Source organism: Colius striatus, chromosome 3, assembly GCF_028858725.1.
Source record: "Colius striatus isolate bColStr4 chromosome 3, bColStr4.1.hap1, whole genome shotgun sequence".
NCBI lineage: Eukaryota > Metazoa > Chordata > Aves > Coliiformes > Coliidae > Colius > Colius striatus.
In genome coordinates, this window is record NC_084761.1 from 83387777 (window position 1) to 83407444 (window position 19668).

General features: G+C 40.6%; 1 protein-coding gene across 1 annotated transcript in view; it reads left to right on the forward strand.

The window, feature by feature from the left end:
• The first annotated feature begins 587 nt into the window (after positions 1 to 587).
• The window catches only part of PROM1 (prominin 1), a 63159-nt gene continuing 44078 nt past the window's right edge, over positions 588 to 19668 (forward strand). Inside the window, exons 1-3 of the mRNA XM_061992482.1 lie at positions 588 to 852; positions 962 to 1171; positions 6691 to 7097. Coding sequence (XP_061848466.1) covers positions 6878 to 7097 — 220 coding nt within the window. The 5' untranslated portion in view covers positions 588 to 852; positions 962 to 1171; positions 6691 to 6877. The remainder of the gene's footprint in view (positions 853 to 961; positions 1172 to 6690; positions 7098 to 19668) is intronic.

A 19668-nucleotide genomic window follows, 5' to 3' on the forward strand; every position in this document is an offset into this window, starting at 1 on the left:
GGGTGCTCGAGGGAGCGGGGCTGGCCGCAGGGCAGGGGTCGGTGGGAATCCGGGCGAGCTCAGTCGGGGCTGGGAGAGCGCGCTGTGGGAGCGGGGAGAGGCGGGAGGGAGGCGCTGAGAGGGGAAGCACCGGCTCTGGAAGCGCGGGGCGAGGCGGGGGCAGAGGGGCTGGCCGACGGGCAGGTCTGTGCGGAGGGGAGCCGGGGAGGTGGGCTTGCGAGCAGGGGCTCTGCGGGAGGGACCGGTTTGGCCGGGGGGAAGGGCTGCGGCACGGCGGGCCGGTGTGTGCGGGTCCGCGGGGAGCGAGGGCGGGTCCGCCGGCTGGGGGGAGCGGGGCGGCGGCCGCGGCCACTGGAGCGGGTTTCCTCTCCGGGGGGCCGTGCGCGGCGGGGCCGGCTGAGGAGGAGCCGGAGGCCGGCCGTGAGCCGGTGAAGAGAGAGCAGTGGTGGGAGCCGGGCGGGGAAAGCCCTGGAGATTTCTGGGGAGAGGGGCAGCCGCTCCGCGGGGAGCAGGGCGCCCGCTGAGGGCACCTGCCCGGGGCGACGGCGGGGAAGCGGGTGCAAGGGCCTGAGCGGCGCCGGGGAGGGTACGGCCACAACGTGCTGGCCTCGAAATCGGCTCTTTAGGAGCAGAGAAGGCGAGGAGGCAAAACCGTGCCCTGGCTCTGCAGTGAAACCGTGGATGCGAGCGGGGAGAGGGGCCCGTCCGCTCGCGCCGGGCGGTACGGCAGCGCTGCGGCGAATGCCGCCTCGGAGGACTTCAGCGAGGCGGTGCCGCTGGAGCTCTGCTGCTGCTCTGCGCGTACCTGGGCGGACCGCGACAGCCTGTCCCGGATGGCCGAACCTTTTCTCGGTAGGGGTGAGCTCTTCCCCTGCGATGGGGACCTCATTCGAGAGTGCGGGGAGAAGGGGATGTTGTCGTAGTAAACGTAAGCTGTGCCTTCTTCTGCACGTACACGCAGGGGTGCAGGTGGAGAAACTACCGAATCGGTCGGTATTCCAGCAGAGGCAGAGCTGCGGTACCCATGCTACTATGCAGTTTGCAGACCGAGGACTAAGCAGTGTGGCAGAGGAAGAGATCTCTACACTTTTAGTAACTGGAAGGAAAACGAAGGGAAGACTTGGTCTCAACTGCCCGTGGGAATATGTGGGTCTGTCATCGCCATACCTTGGTATTGGGGCATGTGCTCTGCTCTCATCAGTTCACATTTACCAAAAAACTGCCTGTTTAGAGGGCTGGCTTTACTGTGTTTTAACATTTTCTGTGTGATGCTAAAAAGTGTTCTCACAAGGAATGCTCTGTGAATGCCTAGGGTAAATGCAGCATTTAAAGTCAAGTTACATTTTTTTTTTCTTATTGTTTAGTGAGTGAAGGTGAACTTCATACCTTCATATGGCATGTAGGCACTCAGCTAAAAATCAAACCTGCTGGTATTCTGAGCAGGATATCGTGCTTGGCATTTTTACAGGTCTGTTTCTGGTGTTTGTACATGTCTGACCTGTAAAACAGGGATATTTTGGTGTTTCATTAAAAAAAAATATTTGGAAATGATTAAGATCTGCTAAAAGTGAACTGGGTTTTGAATATCCAGTTTTCTGCGACTTGAGCATTTACTCATTTTGAGCATACAGCAGGTGTATCAGATGCATACTGAGGCTAGCTTTTGTGGAAGATTCTATTTATTTGCTTTGTTGGTTTTTTGGGTTTTTTTTTTGTCAGTGCTGCCAGATTCTATACAGTAGTTCCAAGTGTTTAGTAGAGTTATAGCATGGTTTGGTTTGGAAAAGACCTTAAAGATCATCCAGTTTCAACCTCCTTGCCATGGCCAGGGTTACCTTCCAGTAGACTGGGTTGCTCAAAGCCTCATCCAACCTGGCCTTGACACGTCCAAGTATGGTTTATTTGCTTCCTACTCCTCCTATGGCACGGATTGTAATTGTTGGTAGGCCTAGGACAGATATAACAAAACCCCCTACTTTTTAACTTGTGGTCATCTAACTTGGCTCACTGTGTTACGTCTCTTGAATGGGAAGATGGTGGTGTGGGTTTTTTTAAATGCATGCTTAGGAGTTTTAGTCCACCTGCAACTGTTTTGTGGCTCTCATAATTCTTTTTGCTCTTCTAGTGGTTGCTTTCACTGGAGCAACCTTACTCAAGGGAGTTGTGGACTTGGATTTTAAAGTGACTAATTAAACAATATAACAGACATAGCCAGATCCTTTGTCCAGGCTTCCTATGAACAACTGCATCTTCCACCATCCCACTGTGGTTCACAACCAGCAGGCTCTCACACTGAGCTTTAGCAATCTAGCCTCTGGTTGATTGAATTTCAATTCACAGGGTTAATCATTGTTGCATCACTGCACTGCAGCGTTGTATTTGCATGGGTTGTGGGTTAACAGAAGGAGGCCAGTCCTGTTGAAACAAAGAGCTGGACATCATGCTGTTTCTGAGCTCTGTTATTTAGAATTGCTGTATAATGGAAGCAGTTGCTGAACTTGTGCATCTCTGTTTCCCTCTTAAACTTACAGTGGAGCTGCTGAAGCTTTATTGGTTTTTGAAAATATTACAAGATTGTCATAACAAGTAGGCTATATCAGAGATATGCTGATACTGAAGCATACTTGCTGAAAGGGTGACCATGTTCTCCACAGATAGGAACAACCACAGAATAAAAAGCAAGACCTCTAGTCTTTTAAAGATGGACACTTGCAAACCATACAGAAAAAAAATCAAACACTTTTTTATTATATACCTTATGAAGTACTTAGTAACAAAATACAAGCCTGGTTGGGTTTTTTTTTAGTTTAAACATGGTAATGAAACGGATGTCTTATTTGATAATTACTGTAAGCACTTGAAATGTTCTCACAGCTTCTTCTCATTCACTGTTCACTTGAGCTTGGAGAGAGTTGTACTGGCAGTTACTGTATCTCACTGGCTGCAGTGATGTCACGCTGTTTCTGGGGAAATGAGATAGCCACATGCTGCAATGAAGAGTACCATCAACTGCTATGTAGTTCTCCTTATGTGTGTCAATTGTGTGTATGTCATTCTTGCAGCTCTCACAATTACAAATTTCCTGGATAGATTTTTCCTCTTCAATGCTGTTTGTCTGTCATGTTTGACTAATATGTTGCCAGCTAAGTTTCATCTAGATATCAAGATAAGGGTAACTGCTGGGAACTTTCTACATGTGAGTTATTTTTAGGTAGGTTGAATACATACTGTGAATGTTTAGAGGTATCCTGAGTTATAGATTTAATAGTGTTTCTGCAAGTTCCTGATCATTATTAAAGTAGCCTTGAAAATATATTAGTGTTTTTGTTGTAGTATAGGGGAGATCTGGTGTCAGCCTGGAGGAATTTCCCAGTAACGTTATATATACCCTCTTTATCGTGGTATATCTGCAAACAAGGAGAGAGAAAGAGGGTATGGTCAGAATTTTGCAGATTCTTTGATCTGCAAGAAACCCATCTGTTTTCCTGAAATATTCTGCACTTTGTAAATGCTTATCTTACGTGTCTTTGGAGTTGAAAGCTGGTTATGTGTTTGCACTTATCCAGGATAGCATTTATATCTGCAGTACAGGTAGTGTCATTGCAATTTCAGTAGTGTCCTTGTCTTCACATTTCTAGCAGGCATAGTGATTATTTTCCTATATTGTGAGGATGTTCTGAGAGCTCTTTAATTACCTATTTATGTAATTAGATGCACTCTAAACTGTCCTTAACCTGAAGTCTAACAAGAACAACAAAGTTACATATTCTTTCTTGTCTTCTGTACTGTCTCAGTATAAATAACTAGATGCGTCAACTTCTAGCTTTGCCTTAAGACACCAGTAAGAGAGGCTGCCTTGCTCTCAATTTCATCTTTCAGAAACACACCTAGCATTTCTCTGTATTGTATGCTTTTGTATTTGTTTCCTTAACTCCTGGAATCAAGGACTGATCACCATGTGTGAGCATTTTCTCTTGACTCACTGGTGTTGCAACTGTACTTGAGAAATCTCCAGAAAACTAAACTTTACATGGAAAAATTGTTCACACTTTTTTTTTTTATAGAAAACAAAATTGTACTGTACTGTATCAAACTTGCACAGTCTTCATTCTTCTGTCATTAATGCAAAGCAATTTTTTCTTCCCACTTAGTTCTGGTCTTGTGATATTTTGTCCGATAGAGTTTCTGTGGATTTGGTAATGAACTGCAGCCTAAGTGATTTACAGTTTCTGACTGGTTCTATATTCAGCCCTAGAGCATAAAAGAAAACTCACTGGAAAACATTTTTAGGCTGAAGAAAAGTAGTTTCAAGAAAAAAAAATATGAGAAAAACCAATATTTTGGAGCTGGGCTTTCCCCCCCCCTTTCACTGTTCTGTAACAAAACATTCATTTCCAGATAGGAAAATACTCAGGCTGATGTGTTCCAAGTTCTTATGTTTCTATGTTGAGCATCATATTTCAGAGTGGTTGCTAACATCACCTTTTTGAATAAGGTTTGGATAATTCTGCTGTTCATAGCATTATTATGGTTTGTTTTTCTCGATTTTCACTGGCCAGGAGGGGGAAAGACAGATTTGAGTTCTTCTGAACTCTATTGGATTTCAGGGAAACAAAATTGTTTCTGCTTCTTTGATCTGGTGTTGAATTCCTTTGTTCTACATTTTTCTTGATCCTGATATATCCTTTGAATGCACTATGGACTCCTAAACAAGTCTGCAACATGGCTTCTTGCAGTTAAAACTATTTTTTAGAAAGGTAGCCTGTGTTTTACCAAGAGACTGTGAAGTGTGGGAGAGACTGAAGTCTCACCTTACTACTGATTTTGAAGTGCTTTGTCTTCATCATCTCTTTGACCTGGAAGTACTTTGAAAGCCAAGATACTGGTGTAAGATTGGGCTGACTGTGGTGTTTGAGTTATTTTGCCATGTTCTTGCAGGTGAATGATCTGAACACCAAGGTGGAGATTAAAAACATTTCTGTTGGGTAGTGCTGCTGCAAAAGGCATCAGAGGCACAACGATGCTGAGCAAAGGTGATGCTTCCCAGTTTGAAGTGGATGGCTTGTCATGAGCAGCATGTTCCCAGGCATACCTTGCAGTAGCACCCTGGTAGATGACCAAAGGCATGTCAAAGATAAGCCAGGCGGATGGTGGGAAGGTCAGGGCAGTGATTGCTGGTGTGCTCATCAATTACGTGTGACTTCCAAAGTCAGAAAGGGGCACAAGTTTTTCTGTTGCCTTTTGTTTGCAGGCTTTTTTGGTTTATGCTGATTTTGCCTGAGATAGTTTTCTTCATAGAAGCTGGTACCAGGACTATGTTTTGGATTTGTGCTGCAAACAGTGTTAGTAATTCAGGGATGTTTTCATTATCACTGAGCAGTGCTTACACAGAGCCAAGGCCTTTCTACTTCCCACCCTGTCACACCAGGGAGTGGACTGGGGGGTGGGGGCACAAGAAGTTGGGAAGGGGACACAGCCAGGGCAGCTGACCCCATCTGAGCAAAGGGCTATCCAGACCATGTGACGTTGTGCTCAGCATATAAAGGTGGGGGAAGGAAGAGGAAGGGAAGGCTATTTGGAGTGGTGATGTTTGTCTTTCTAAGTAACTGTTAGACATGATGGAGCCCTGCTTTCCTGGGGATGGCTGAAAACCTGCCTGCCCATGGGAAGTGGGGAATGAAGTCTTTGCTTTTCTTGTGTGTATGTGTGGCTTTTGCTTTACCTACATGACCCACAAATTTTCTCACATTTACTCTTCTGATTCACTTTCTCATCTCCTTGCTGGGAAAGTGAGTGAGCAGCTGTGTGGGGCTTAGTCGCCTGCTGGGATTAAACCAGGATAGGTCTATTTCCTTAGAGGTCACCATGGCCAATGCTGAAATGGAGTCTTACCTTGTTTTGTTGGAAATCTAGGGAGAGGTTTCTGTTTACGTTTCTTAAGTGGTAGTTGGTTAAACTGCAGTGATTTAGTAGATTCACAATGTTCTTAAACACATGTAAGCATCTAAAGTTATCTTAATATTGCTCAGATTGCATAAGCTATGAATAAAAATTGTTGAGTTGACTTCTCCAGTTCCTCAGGAGAGCCTTGAGATAGCAATTACTTTCTATTAACTCAAGCTGACTCTCATTCTAACCTGGTAGGAGGGTGAAGTTTTGTTGGTTTTTGTTTTTGTAACTTTTTAGTGATGAATAATTTCTCTCCTCAGTCTTGGAGAATGATTAGAAGTAGCTGGTGTCTGGTGGGTTTTACTGAAAGGTTGAGATGAAAGAAGCTACAGGATATGACTTGTAATAATTGCCATCAACTACAGTAACATCAGGTGGCTGATTAAATGTATTGTGTAACTATTGTGACAAGATATACTGTCCTTAGTCAAAAGTGCAGTTCATACACCATGCCTTCAGTTTTGTTTCCCTTGGAGCTGTCCCAGTGCTCTGCTTTGTTTTTGAAAAGTCACTGACCTGGAACTATGCATAATTATTTCCCCCCACCCCCCTTTCAAGTACATTGAGTGTTGTTAATAATATGGTCTACTACATACAGTCTTTTCTCTTTTTAAAAATCTTCTACCCTGTCTTGTTTTTACAACTATTACTCTGTTCAATTTCCACAGAAGATTGTAGATTATCTTTCACTTTCCTAATTGCTTGTACACACCTTAACGAGCTCTTTCTTGTTTTTGCCAGAGATGGTGCGCTGAGTCATTTCCATGAGAGGCTTCTGTACCATTCTGAAGCAAGAAGACATTAACGAATAAAAGGTCACACCAGCGTTTCTTTGCTGGAAAGCTAAACTCCCAGGTGAATGTATTGGAGATTGCTGGGCTCAGTGGGACCAACATCTCTACCTCCACGTTTATGAATACTGCTAGCTATGGCTGTGGAACTCTGTTTGCTGCTGCTGCTGTTTTGCGGAAGTACTATTTCAGAGGTGCAGCCTATATACAAACCGCCTCCTGGGACTTTGGATTTTGGATTTGTACCAGCCAAGACGTATGATACAGGTGCATACCATGAACCTGGGCCAATAGGAATTTTGTTTAAAATAGTGCATGCATTCCTGTACTTGGTGCAGCCAAATTCTTTTCCTCAAGGTAAGCAGAAAAACAACTTTTTTTTTTTTTTTAAATAAAGATTTATTACTGATGTGTTCATCCTATTGTAGATACCAAGAACATAGTCTGGAAGGAAATTATGTGAAGGACTTTGTTAGTAGCATGTGTTACAGCCTGGAAATGTGTACAGATCCATAGAAAAGTAACTTTTTTCTGCTAAGTGTAATGGGGTGGAGGTTGTGAATGAAAATGAAATATCACAGAGCTGTGTTTACATATCTCAAAGATGTCACTGATACATTTGATACTCGTTTTTTTTCTTGACTGAAACTTTTTCTTGTGTATGCTTGGAAGCATGAGGTAGGAGTAAAGCATAAACTAGGTGGTATTTAATATTCAATCCATAAAAGACAGCTGTCAAATTATGTATTATGATAAACAGTCTGACAGTTACTATGAGATTTAGCTTAGGAAATAGAAACTTAGAAACTTCACATAAATTTAATTTGTTTCCAGGTCTGTGCATCCACAGTCAAGTTTTGTATAAGGGCAGTTCCATTATACAGCCATATGTAACTTCTTGTTGCTTTGTAAGATGTCAAATTAAGACTTGCACCTGCATTTATTTTATTGAGGATTCTTCTTCCCATTCCTTTCCTACTAAGTTGCCCCTTCTTCTACAGGAGAAGTTAAGACATGAAAAGCGTGTGCTTACTGAGGTTGCACCGATTCAAAGGTGCTTTTGGAAACTCTGTGTTTGTGGATGTGGTAGTTCTACCAGCTTAACTTTCCAACACTCTTTTTGTTTCATTTAGCTCTTAAAAGAAGATGCTAATGTGTTTGTATAATATTTTCAACTATATTGAGGTAAATCTTTAATAAAATCTAAGAATAGCTTTGGTTTGTTATTGAATTGTTTTGGTGGTTTAGCTGTAACTCTCTATAGAAGGAATTTATATTATTTCATAGTATGTATTTCAATTTATATATTAAAACTAATAGTAATGTAAAGACTTAAATTCTTTGGTTCTGTACCTGTATGATGCAAGCAAATAATACTTCACAGGTATTTTTTGACATTTCTTTAATAGCTGTAGAAAAATGGTATCAAATGAATGAATTCTAGCTAGACGAGTGCCCAGAGTCCCAAGTATTAACCAGGAGAGAAAACTCTTAACCTATTTATTCCCTACAGTATCTGTCTTCTGAGCAGGTCTTCTACAAGGTATAATGAGAGCGATTGCATGTAGCTGACAGTAATGTCACCTTTGAAGGAACTGTGTCCAGATAGTTCTGCTTTTATGTCTTCTTTCCTTCGATTAAATATGCAGACAAACTCTTTGCCTCTTTGTGAAACCTGATATGTAGGGTTGTCATCTCCATTCAGCCCTTAGAAACAGGCCTGCATTCTGCCTAAAGCCCTGCTTGAATATTGTATTCTCTAATGATATGGAAACTGGGTTTCAGTGAGACACTTACAGTGTCTTTATATTAACAGGAATTTCATCTGTAACCTTGTGTGTAAAATTTAATATTAGTGTCCTAAGCATGTAAATAATCGAGTATAGAATTTATGATAAAGATTACGGACCTGTGGGACTGCTGATAGTAAGCTCTGTATTGAGTAGGTCTTGCAAAATCCAGCAGTAAAGCAAAGGGTGACACCTGGAAGTAAATTACTTGTTCTTAACTTGTAAACTTTGAACATATCATGCATCTCCTTTTTTTCTCAGGTACTTTTTGCTAAATCAGATTTATTTTGTTCTTGTTTTTAAAAGTAATTTGGCTTTCATTATTTGTGTTGGGTGAAGTCCTTTTCCCATGCCTCTACATACCTCACTGCAAAATACAGCTTTGACAGATCATGTTGATTTGAGTCATACCATTTAATTGGTTAATCCCCATAATCTCTCGTGCCATATGCTGCTGTATTTCCACATTTGGTGTATTAATGGTGCAGTTACATGTTGGATTTTTTTTTAAACTACCACCTGGAAATAGAGTTAATTTTGATTCAGAGATGGAAATAAACATAATCACAAATGGGCACAGAAAGCAAGCCTTTTGATGTTTATAACTCAAGACTTGGTCATTCTGATGTGCTTGTGCTTCAGGAGAGTTAGCTTCAGGTTGATGCCCCAGTGTATTGCAAATAACCATAAGATAAAGAAGTGCAATTTATGTGTCGGACTTGGCATCAATCGCTTATAAGACTACTTAGATCAAAGGTCTGCTTTATTTCCTAACACTTAATGTTTGAGTTTCCAGACTACTGTTAGTACTAGGAGGAAAAAAAACCCAGCTATAGTTAGCTGGGAGGGAAAAAAAAAAAGTTAGGGTTGTCTAATTCCATGTAGATACTCCTACCTTTGCAAGTCATCTTTGTGCTTGCAGCAGTGCTCCAGTGGAGCTGAATATATTACAATGTAACGTCCATGCTGCTTTACTCCCAGGTATGCTTTTTAGGAAAAAAGCTGGTGTGAGCTTCATATTGTTACGATAAACCAAAATGTAAGTATGTCAAAGTCTTTGCAAAACATTGTCCTTAAAGTATTTGCATGCTGCTAAGCCTTGCCTTAATAAGTTCTTACATATTACTTAAGTTGAAAGGATTCACTTCATTTAAAGAAAAAAAAAAGCAGGCAAGAAATATTTAAGTTTGTTTTTGTGGTTTTTTTACGTTAGATTTAAGTGAGTAATTATTCTAAATTTGTTCATGCCATCTGGTTTCTGGACAAACAATTTACCTATTAAATCTAAACTTAATCTGAGTTATTAACAGGATTAAAAATTGTGCTCATGTAAACCAGTGTAATGGAACCAGGACACGGAAGTGTAACTCGGGCAGTTTTTTAAATTACTGAATCTTTAAGACCAACCCTGTGCTCTTTGGCTATGGCAAGAAACTACTTTAAAAAAGTGAACTAGGATATCTGATTAAAATGCCTCAGTGAGTGTAACTAGTTTCTGCTTTTTCAAATACTTTTCAAATACTTTTGTCTTCACTAGGTGATGTACTGGTGTAACTGTGAGTGAATGTACTCCAAAGTGTTAGCTGCTGGGCAGGGAAGCAGCCTCGGCTTTGAGTTAATGATACACTTGTCAGGGAAAAGCTGTGTTTGGCCACTGTTTTGCTGCCTGAGGCTCAGTAGGTGTGCCTTGGTTTCTTCATTTATAAAATGGCAATGGCCATGCTGTTAGTCCTTTTGTTGTTGACTGTGTGGGATAGATCTTCATTATTCCTTCCTGTTAGTAGCACCACTTAAAATAAATAGAAGATAACAGGAAAACTACAAGTTGCTTCTCTCACTCAGCTAAGAGGACATCTAACAAAATAAACTATCAGTTCTCTTGCTTCAAGTTTCTGATATACGGAAACATTTTATTCATAAAGTAAATTCAGTTTATAGTTGTGACATAGTGCATGTCACCTGTTGTGTTGGGGACCTTCATGTGTGAACTTGGTGCGTCCGGCAGGGTATGGTCAGTATGATCCTCTGGCCGCTATGAATATCTTAGCATGGTTTTGTCTTTGTTCCCATGGAAACCGGTAGTTAGTTGCAGTAAGACCATGTTAATCTGAGATTCCACTTGTCAGCAGGATTTGCACAACAAATCTTCGGCTTCACAGCTTGTGTCTTGTAATGAGAATATGAAGAGTTCAAAAAGGAAGCAAGCTGGGAATAAAGCCCCTGCCTCCTATTTTTAGATGAAATAAGACAAATTTACAGGCCTGTTTACCTTGCTCTACTGTACTTGAGATATTGCAGGACAACTGTGCCACTTAAGTTACGACTGCTTTCTTCCAACTTCTGCTTTTTATTCTGAATAATCCTTTCTGCCGAAGGGAGAATAAAACTGTAATGTAAAAATCAACTGTTGAATGCAGGTACTTCCTGGACAAAACAGTGTGAAGATTTAAGTGTACCATTTGCCTGTGGGAAATGAGAGAACAAACTGCTTTTTAGACCTGGACTATACCTCTCCATTTGTTGTGGAGTCTCACTTGTTCAACAGTTTGAGCATAAGATCAGAACTTGACTATTTTAAAGCAAAGTACTGTCTCTGACCCCTTTTGATTTTCCCGTCTCTGCCTCACCTGGTAAGCCTTTAAAGTGTCTGCAGATTGTGGAGTTCTACAAGTTAGTCTTGTGTTCCCTCTCTGCAATTAATCACTCTCATGAGTATAGTCAGCAACTAAACTTTTAAACTTTTATTTTAAATCCCATAACTGGGTGTGATAAGTGTATCTGTAGCTAGTACAGCTGTAATAGAAAATGCATATGCAAACCCCTGTTGTAGGTAGAACCAAGCTCCTAGAATATTGACTTTTTAAAAAATACATTGGCTGTGTTGGTTGTGAGTTTCTAAAACAAATAATCAAAACACCTTATCACCCTCTCAGTAAGTCAGAATCTTTTTCTCTGTGTAAAACTAACTCCTTTGCCTTTAACTATTTAGTTCTTGTTTCCCTGTTTCTACTTTAGATTTGCTTCCTGTTAGTAATAAGTCTTCCCCAGCTCCCCTACAAAAAAAAAAGCATGTCTGGATGTTGCAGTGTTGAATCTGAACTCAGCCATGTGTAGCTGGTAATGTCCTTTTGGTTTAAGACTTGAGACTTTCACAGGAATGCTGGGCATGTCCCAGTGGCTTGCAGTGAAAGGACTGTGCCCTGGCTCTGACTTGAGCTCTGCCTTATGTGCAGATGCTGCAGTCTAGCAATATAAGATATTACTCAGGTACCCAAAGTGCTTATGACCTTTTATAAAAACTGAAATAACGGTATCCATTTTCCAACTGTGTGCAGTTTCAGTTTGTGTGTGAAACTACGCTGATGTGATAGAGTGCATTTTTTAGCTAATGTTTGACAGCTTATGTATGTGGGCTGGTTTTCTTAATTATGTCCGGGAGTTGGGTTGTGAGCACAGGTGCAACTGCTGGTGCAGGAACTGAGAAGAAGTGAAGAGCAGCGAGACCTGCCTTTCAGTACGCTATTAGATTGGCTAAGCTGTATTGTGAAATGACCATTTCAGTAAGCTGTTGTCAGTGCCTTCACCACATCCCTGTAACTGTTTTATTTGTGTTTGGTTTTTTTTTTTCCATCACTGTAATGTAAGTTTAGAGTAGTAACTGAAGTGTATATATCAAATGTAGGTTTCAGTGGCAGAAGTTATGTATAGCAATTAGTGGTGGTGTCATTTAGGTAGAACTGGGATAAGGGGGACTTTCAGTGCACCTTTTTGTGGTAAAATGGTGTATACATTGAAATAAGTGTCTTGTGTCTAACATACTGCAGAAGATGGAGCAGCAGGAGGATCCAAGATAAATTAGCCTCTTCTCTGCCCACTCATATGCACTTAAGGAAACAGTGTTTACAGAATAATTGCTCATATCATACTGGGGACTTGAGATGCTCTATTTGATGTCATAGCCATGTAAACAAGGAACACTGAGAATGTTCTGAAGCAGATTTAAGACGTGCTTTTTTTCTGGAAGTGTTACAAACTGCAGACTATCCAACAGATTGCTTGTCAAAAGGATATTTTGGGGACAGGGAGGAGACAGAGGTTTTAGAGGAGGGCTTATACAGATTATCTACTAGAGGCTACTGCAAAAAACCTGCAGTTGCAGACATTAACACTTCTCTGATGTCTTCATTGCCACTTCTTTTGGATTATGTAAGCAAGGAATCTCTTTTGCAGACAAAGTATTATGTGAAAAATATGAAAGTAAGTTTCTTTAATCAGTGTAGCATAGCTGACCATCTGAAAATCTTAGACTACACACACGTCTGATATCCTTTCTCTACAATATTCTCAGTGCTTGCTCTGATCTGGTTTAATACTGCCTGCCAGCTGTGCCTAGGGGAGAAAACACGCCTTGACAACAATTGGAAAATGCCAGTCCAGCTTCACAATTTCAACACTATTACGGCAGAAGGGAGAAACTAATGAAAACGAACCTCAAGCAGAGTTTGAGGGAGTTGGGTTACGTTCTGTGGGGAGGGTGTTCAGAAGTGGTATTACCACAGATGGCTGGAGGGCACCTCAATCAGCAGGGCCTCTTGAAATCTAGATTATAATAATAGTAAATGAAATGGGCCTGCAGTTGTGTGATTTTGAGACTCAGCTCATATTTCCAAACTTAAACTACCTTCCACCCTTTCCAAGCAGACAGTAGACAGCCATGTCATGTCAGCAAAGTCACAGCTAGGGTACACAATGTGAAGACAGCAGTTCTTTGTGTTCCTCCCTCTGTTAACACGAAATCTAAACCAGTAAAAGCATGAAAGCATATTTGAGTCTTCCAGAGCATACCTGCAGCATCTTGGATAGTGAGAAGTGGGATGGAGTGAGTTTTGGGTCAGCCATGTCCTCGGTAACCTGTATTGTGTGTGGACCTCTGAAAACTATCAGTGACTGCAGGAAGCTTATGGGTTTTCAGGCCACTCTGCTGAGGCTCCATGGTTTTCCTAGCAGCTTAGCAGTGGCAACTTCTCTGCTGTACATACTCCCATTTACTTTTTACAAGCTGATCTAGCCTAACAGTGATGAATCTCATTCTCTTTTCTAACTTCTAGTTCAGGAACAGGTAAGGAAAGAGGGGAGGTATCACTGAGCTTGCTGGAATAATGTTTTCACAAGCTTTAAGGGACCCCTCAATTACCTCATCATCCTAACTGTTATCAAGCATTTTGAGTTGGTGTGTGATTCTGTACAGATGCTGCCTGTTGTTGGAAAAGGAGTCATTTGGCTTTGTTACAGATCATTGTAGTTAGATCACATTAGACTAGCCCTGTCCTTCTTTGTCTGAGAGTGTGCTTAGGTTGTCATTTACAGAGCAACCATCTCTTTCTTTTTCTTGAATTTTGTCAGCCAAAGTAATAAGAATTTGATAGATCTTTGCAACAAATCTTTCCACAGTCCTTATATTCAAAGTTGAATTACATTAAAAATTACAAGAATGAGAATTCTTTTCCTCTCCACTTTTCTTACTTTTTTTTTCTTTTCAAAATGCTTTATGTAACTTTTAGATCTTAAAGTGATGCTTTTTTTCTAAGTGAATATGCACTATTTAAAAGTTGCTGGAGCAAAATAAATGTGTATTAATTTTATTGGGTTTTGTCATCCTTTTAAAGGTATTAAATCTTTCCATATTGATATTAAAGCTTTTGAGTATACTTCTTCATTTTCCACAAGCAAGTTATCTTCTTGTTAGAAGAGAAACCAGCTGCCATGAATGTCAGCAATTGTAGCTTAAACTGCCTAATCTGGCAGTATACACATCTTAGTGTAAGCCTGCTAGTTAGAAACCCCCCCACAAACCTGCTTTGACACTTTTTTTGCAATATGAACATAAATTTCTTTTCATTTAAAAAACTTCTATGATTAAATTATCACCTGAGTTACATTGTAACTTAGTCAAGATCTTTCTTTTCTCTGAAAATATGCCAAGTTATTTTATTTTTGTGAACTTTAAGTGATGATGATAGTTGTGAATGTGAATATTCTCACTACTATCAATTATTACCTTGGCTGTTTAACTGAGCTGAAAGATGCCTGGGTGTACCTGTACACAACAAATGCAGACTTAAAGCCTAATTAACTTTCACTGGAGTAGCAACCTTTGTTTTTACCCTGCATTTTTTTGGTAGTGAAGTAGGGATCTCTTTAGTACTTTAAACCAATATGTGTGCTAGAGTTACTGAAAATCTGTGGAAAATTGTGACCTCTGCAAAAATGAGGAGATAGGAGAGGGAATTCTGAGGAATCTCAGTGAAGCTGCTAGAATGCCAGTCACTGAAGTAATTAAAAGCTGGTATCAGCAGGGCTCCAGTGTGTCATTCCCAATTATCTGCTTTTGTATTTCCAATAATCGAAGTTATGCAATATAAGAGAGTATCTTCCGTGCTTTCCTCAGTTTGCAGCAACTTAAGAGAAAGGAGTAGAAAAAATACTGTTATTCGTACAGTCTAAATATTTACTACTTTGATCAATGTTCCACGTACAATATGCCTACCCAACCCACACTATCAAGAAGTTGTTCTGTCTCTGCAGTCTGCTAAGACAGACAAGCATATACAGTGCACCAAGTTAAATCTTTACCCGTAATCTGTTGTAAATCCTTACCAGATGGTGGCCTAGAGAGAACTTGAGGTAGCTACTGCAAACAAAGTGAGTGGCAAAGAATAGCTGCCATGGCACAATGTGCTACAAAAGTTTTGTTGCCTTCAGAGAATGAGAGAATGCAGTTTCTGTGTGGAATACTTCTTCAAAGCTTTCTGCTTCACTTTGTGTCTGCGTGATATATGCAAATTTATTACAGCCTCCTAAGCAAAGCTTTTTCTAAAGGCTTCTCTCTTTTTGTTCTTTTTCCAAAACTTCAGCAAGAACAGAACTTTCTTTGTAGCAAAGAAAACTAGAAAGTCTCTGCAAAGGTTATTTTCAAAGGAAAAATCTTTCATTCTAGGTGTCCTATAACAGTCAATATTCTGGCTACTTCTTTTTTCTTTAAACCTTTTCCTGACCAAGCTCTCTAACATTGTCTCTGCAAAATGTGCCTGAACAGAAAATGTGACTGTACTTAAAAGAGTAACCTCAAGTTTGAGGCAGCTGTGAGGTGTGAGGATTTTCTGTGGAAGACTTGAATTACCCGTTTGATCATCCTGACTAATAGCAACATTGAGAAAACTAAATTTATAAAACTTGAGTTGTTTCACTCATTTTTTGGAAATTGAGGAACTTTGTGTGTGCATGAATGAAGTTTGTTGACTGTTACTGTTACCTGACTCCCTACTGTATGATTTCTTCAGTGAATCAACGGTGCAGAGGGGGTCTCCTCAATTTTGTGTTCTGGTTAATTACAGCCTGCTCCTTCAGCGCCATTCCTCACATCAGCAAGTGCTCTGTGCTTAGTTCTGCCTGTGCTGTGATTAAAACTCACTCTGTTTAAACGATTGCTACAATGTTTCAGTCCTGCTCATAGCCATTCATCTCTTTGTTACCTACTTCATATTGCAGCTTTAGCCTCTCTCACGTTTGCCCCTTACTGCAGCCAGGATAACCTAAGACTCATTCAAAGTAGTCTTGTGGCTGTCCTTTCAATTATGAATAAAGTAGTATCCTGTACAAGTCTGCTGAGACTCTTAAAAAATGCACTTACTGTTTTTGCTTGTCATCTTCCGTGTTGCTGGATTTTGAAACCAAACAAGAGTACTGTAGGATAAGTGGATTTCTCTTACTTTCTATCAGCATGTAATTAAAGAGTATGGAGTCTGAGAGTGGGAGTGGACCATGATCATGATGAGAGGGAACAGCATACTGAAGGCAGAAGATGGTGAAAAGACAGGTTGCTACAGCAGAAGAGAAGTTAAAATACTTAAGCAATTTAGTATGTTTTTGTTCATTTTTTACCTCCATTCAAACAAATTCTTCCAGCTGTTGTAGAATTACAGGTTCTAGGGCTTTGTTTTGCATGCCAGTGGTGAGGTACAGCAGCAAGGTTCCTCTCTTACTTGCCTTTTTTTCTTGTCCAAAGGCATGGCTGATGGTTTAAGATGATAGTTTTTTGAGCACATTATTTCTTTAACGCAGATGATTGAACAGAGAATTTCCTTTCACCATCTCTGTAGTGTAAGTAGGTAGTCTGGTGTGTGGGCTTCAGGAGTGAGGGAAGGTAGGTGTTACTCAAGAGCTATGCTAGAGGGGGGGGTGGCCAGAACAGCCTCTTGGGAGTAGCAGGGTAGAAGCTGAACCAGCCTGATGTTTCCAGAAACTCAAGGGAAAAAAAACTGGGAATTGTATAGAGAGATAGCTTTCCTAAAAGTTGTGGGGAGAATTTATGTGAGAGGGCTGCAGTTTTGTGGGATTTTTTTCTTCGTTTGGGGACAAGGATAGTGTCCCAAGTCTGTCTGAGAGACATATTGTGAAGAGGGGAGTGAGCCTTTTGAATCTGGAGTTGGGAAGGAATGGTCTAGACCGTATAGGTGGATCCATGCATTAGAGTCCTCATCTGTGGACTAAAGTAGTCTATTATTGTGTGGGAAGTGGGAAGATCTCATTGGTCAGGCTTCCCAATTGGCCTACAGAGCAAGTTTTGTTCTTGCTCGGCTGAAAGAGGAGAGAGTACACAGAGTGAGTGATGTGTTGGGATGCTCTCTGTGGTCTGTGCAACAGCATGCATGTGGATTTGTTGGCTGTCAGCATTGCTGAACTCGCATTCTGTGGTGGAACCAGAGACAAGTGAGTGCTGTGGAATGAGGAACAATAAGAGTGAGCAGAGCTGTTGGGTAGTTAGTGGCAGTAGAGGGGACCAAATGTTATCTGCTGAAGTAGACCTTTTTGATGAGAGCTAACTCTTGACCATAGGAAAGGCTAATGGCTGGAGGCTTTCTAACTTTACGGGAGCAACCAAAGTCAAACTGAAGTCAAAGCAAGTATTTTAAATTGTCAATAAACTGAATTTGCATTCAAACTTGCTTTAAGATACTTGAAAGATTTTTATCTCAGATCAATAGAGCTTTCCTGGTTTTCTTGGACTTGCCAGAGTTATTCATTAGTCTGAGTCATAATTAGAGAGTAAAAAACCCCCAAGCTTGAAGTAATTTTAATTCATTAATTTCAGACTAATTATTGCCGCTTACTTATGATACTAAATGTGGTCAAACTGACCCATATTCAGAGAGCTGCTGAACTGTTCAGTGTGTGTATTCCATTGACTCTATTATAGATTAAATGCTTTTTTATGTATCAGGATGAGGTAGAGTTAAAGCAGTTAATTTATTGTGTGTATTATCCATGCAGTTCTCCCCTGTTGTTCTGAAAAATCTCCATTCAGGGTAACATGAATGCTTCAGTCATGGTTCTTAATGGCTTGCTTGAAGTCCTTTTCAGAATAGAAGCATAATATATTATGCATAAAAAGATTAATTACATTATGCCAGGAATTAATTTATGCTGGAGTTGCACTGTAACTGAACTGGCTCAATGGAGTTGTTTGAGTGAAGAGGAAGCATAGCATTCCCAAAGGTTTTACTCCAACTGTTTCCCTGTCACCTAGATTTGAAAAGCTTTCTTGGCAGAAAAATTTGTAGCTAATTTATATTGGTACTTATTTTTAAGTCTATATTACTTTTGCTATCTCATTCTGTAGAGTAAATCTAGTGATAACTTGATTTTCTTGCCTGGATAATGAACTATTGAGTGTATGTACACAAGACTCATACAATGCAGGAGTTGGTGATTATATTTTCTTAACTGGAGCTCCTCAGAGGTGTTTAATACTTCATCGTAAATTGCATTGGTAAATTAACAGTTCAATGGGCTAGTTAGATTTACTGGGGCAGATGGCATTTTGCATGTATGATGAGAGCAGGAAGGAGAGCAAAGCAGTAATGTAATTAGCTGTATAAATGAGCCTCACAAGGTAAATCTCTTTAACCTCAGTGATAAAATGTGTTCTGTGCTAAAGCCTTGGATTACTGGTCCTGTGAAACAATGTGTGCAGCTGGTCAAGCTGAGATTTCAGAAGTAATCCTGTTAAACTGCAAATAGAGGACACTGCTTTTTATCACACCTTTCTAGCATTTTCATAGTTGCAATCAGCTTCAAGGTGGTACTCAACCAGTACTGCAGAAGAGTCGTGTTGAGTTACCTTAATTTGATTCTAACTGAAAATATTTGAATGCTAGAGATGAGATGCTCTAGCTAGGGAGGAAAGGTGTTTCATAAAAGCAAACCAAAATCACAGGCTGAGTTAAATGAGAGCTGAGGGGTTTCTGTGCTACAGTGAGCAGTGTAGCCCTACCTCAAAACATGAGGCTTGTGTTAACACAGGACCTGGCACAAGGCCTTCCCCTGCTTAACCCGTCAGCACTGCAGCAGCAATTGTGAATACTATCAGTCTATGTAAAACCCATTAGAATTGTAGAATGATTTGGGTTTGAAGGGACCTAGTGAACAGGGAGATTCTTGATGTTGCAAAACCACTGAAGTGTGTTTGTGCTTACAGATGCATGGGTGAGTAACTGCAGGTAAACTCACATTCAGTTATACTCAGTTTTTTGTTTAATGGGAATACATATGACTTCTATGTCTTATTTGAAATTCATTAACTGGGAATATGTCTAATCTGGTTGATACCGAAGGCTGTTGAAGTAATAAATGAATCGCAAAGACTGGTCAATCATACTGTGCAGCCTGGTGGGAAAAACACTCCAGCATCCTGTTACTTCTGAAAAATGATTACAAAGTAATATTTGCAGTAAATTTTTATTTAGCAGGGAAATCTTCTTGATGCAAATGGTGTATGTGCCAACTAGGAGAGGAGCACTACTGGATCTTGTACTCACGAGCAAGCAGGGTCTAGTTGAAGTGGTGAAGGTTGAGGGTAGCTTTAGAGGAGTTCAGGATCTTTTGTGGTAGGTACAGAATACCAAGCAGGTCCAAATTTGACCTTTTCAAGCCAAAAAAGGGGGACATCTCATGGGACAGGATATTAGAGGATAAAGGGGCCCAAGATAGTTGGTCTCTTTTCAAGGATCCCTTTTTCCAGGCTCAGGATTACAGCATCTCAGTTGGTAAGAAGTCAAGAAAGGGAGCCAGGAGACCCA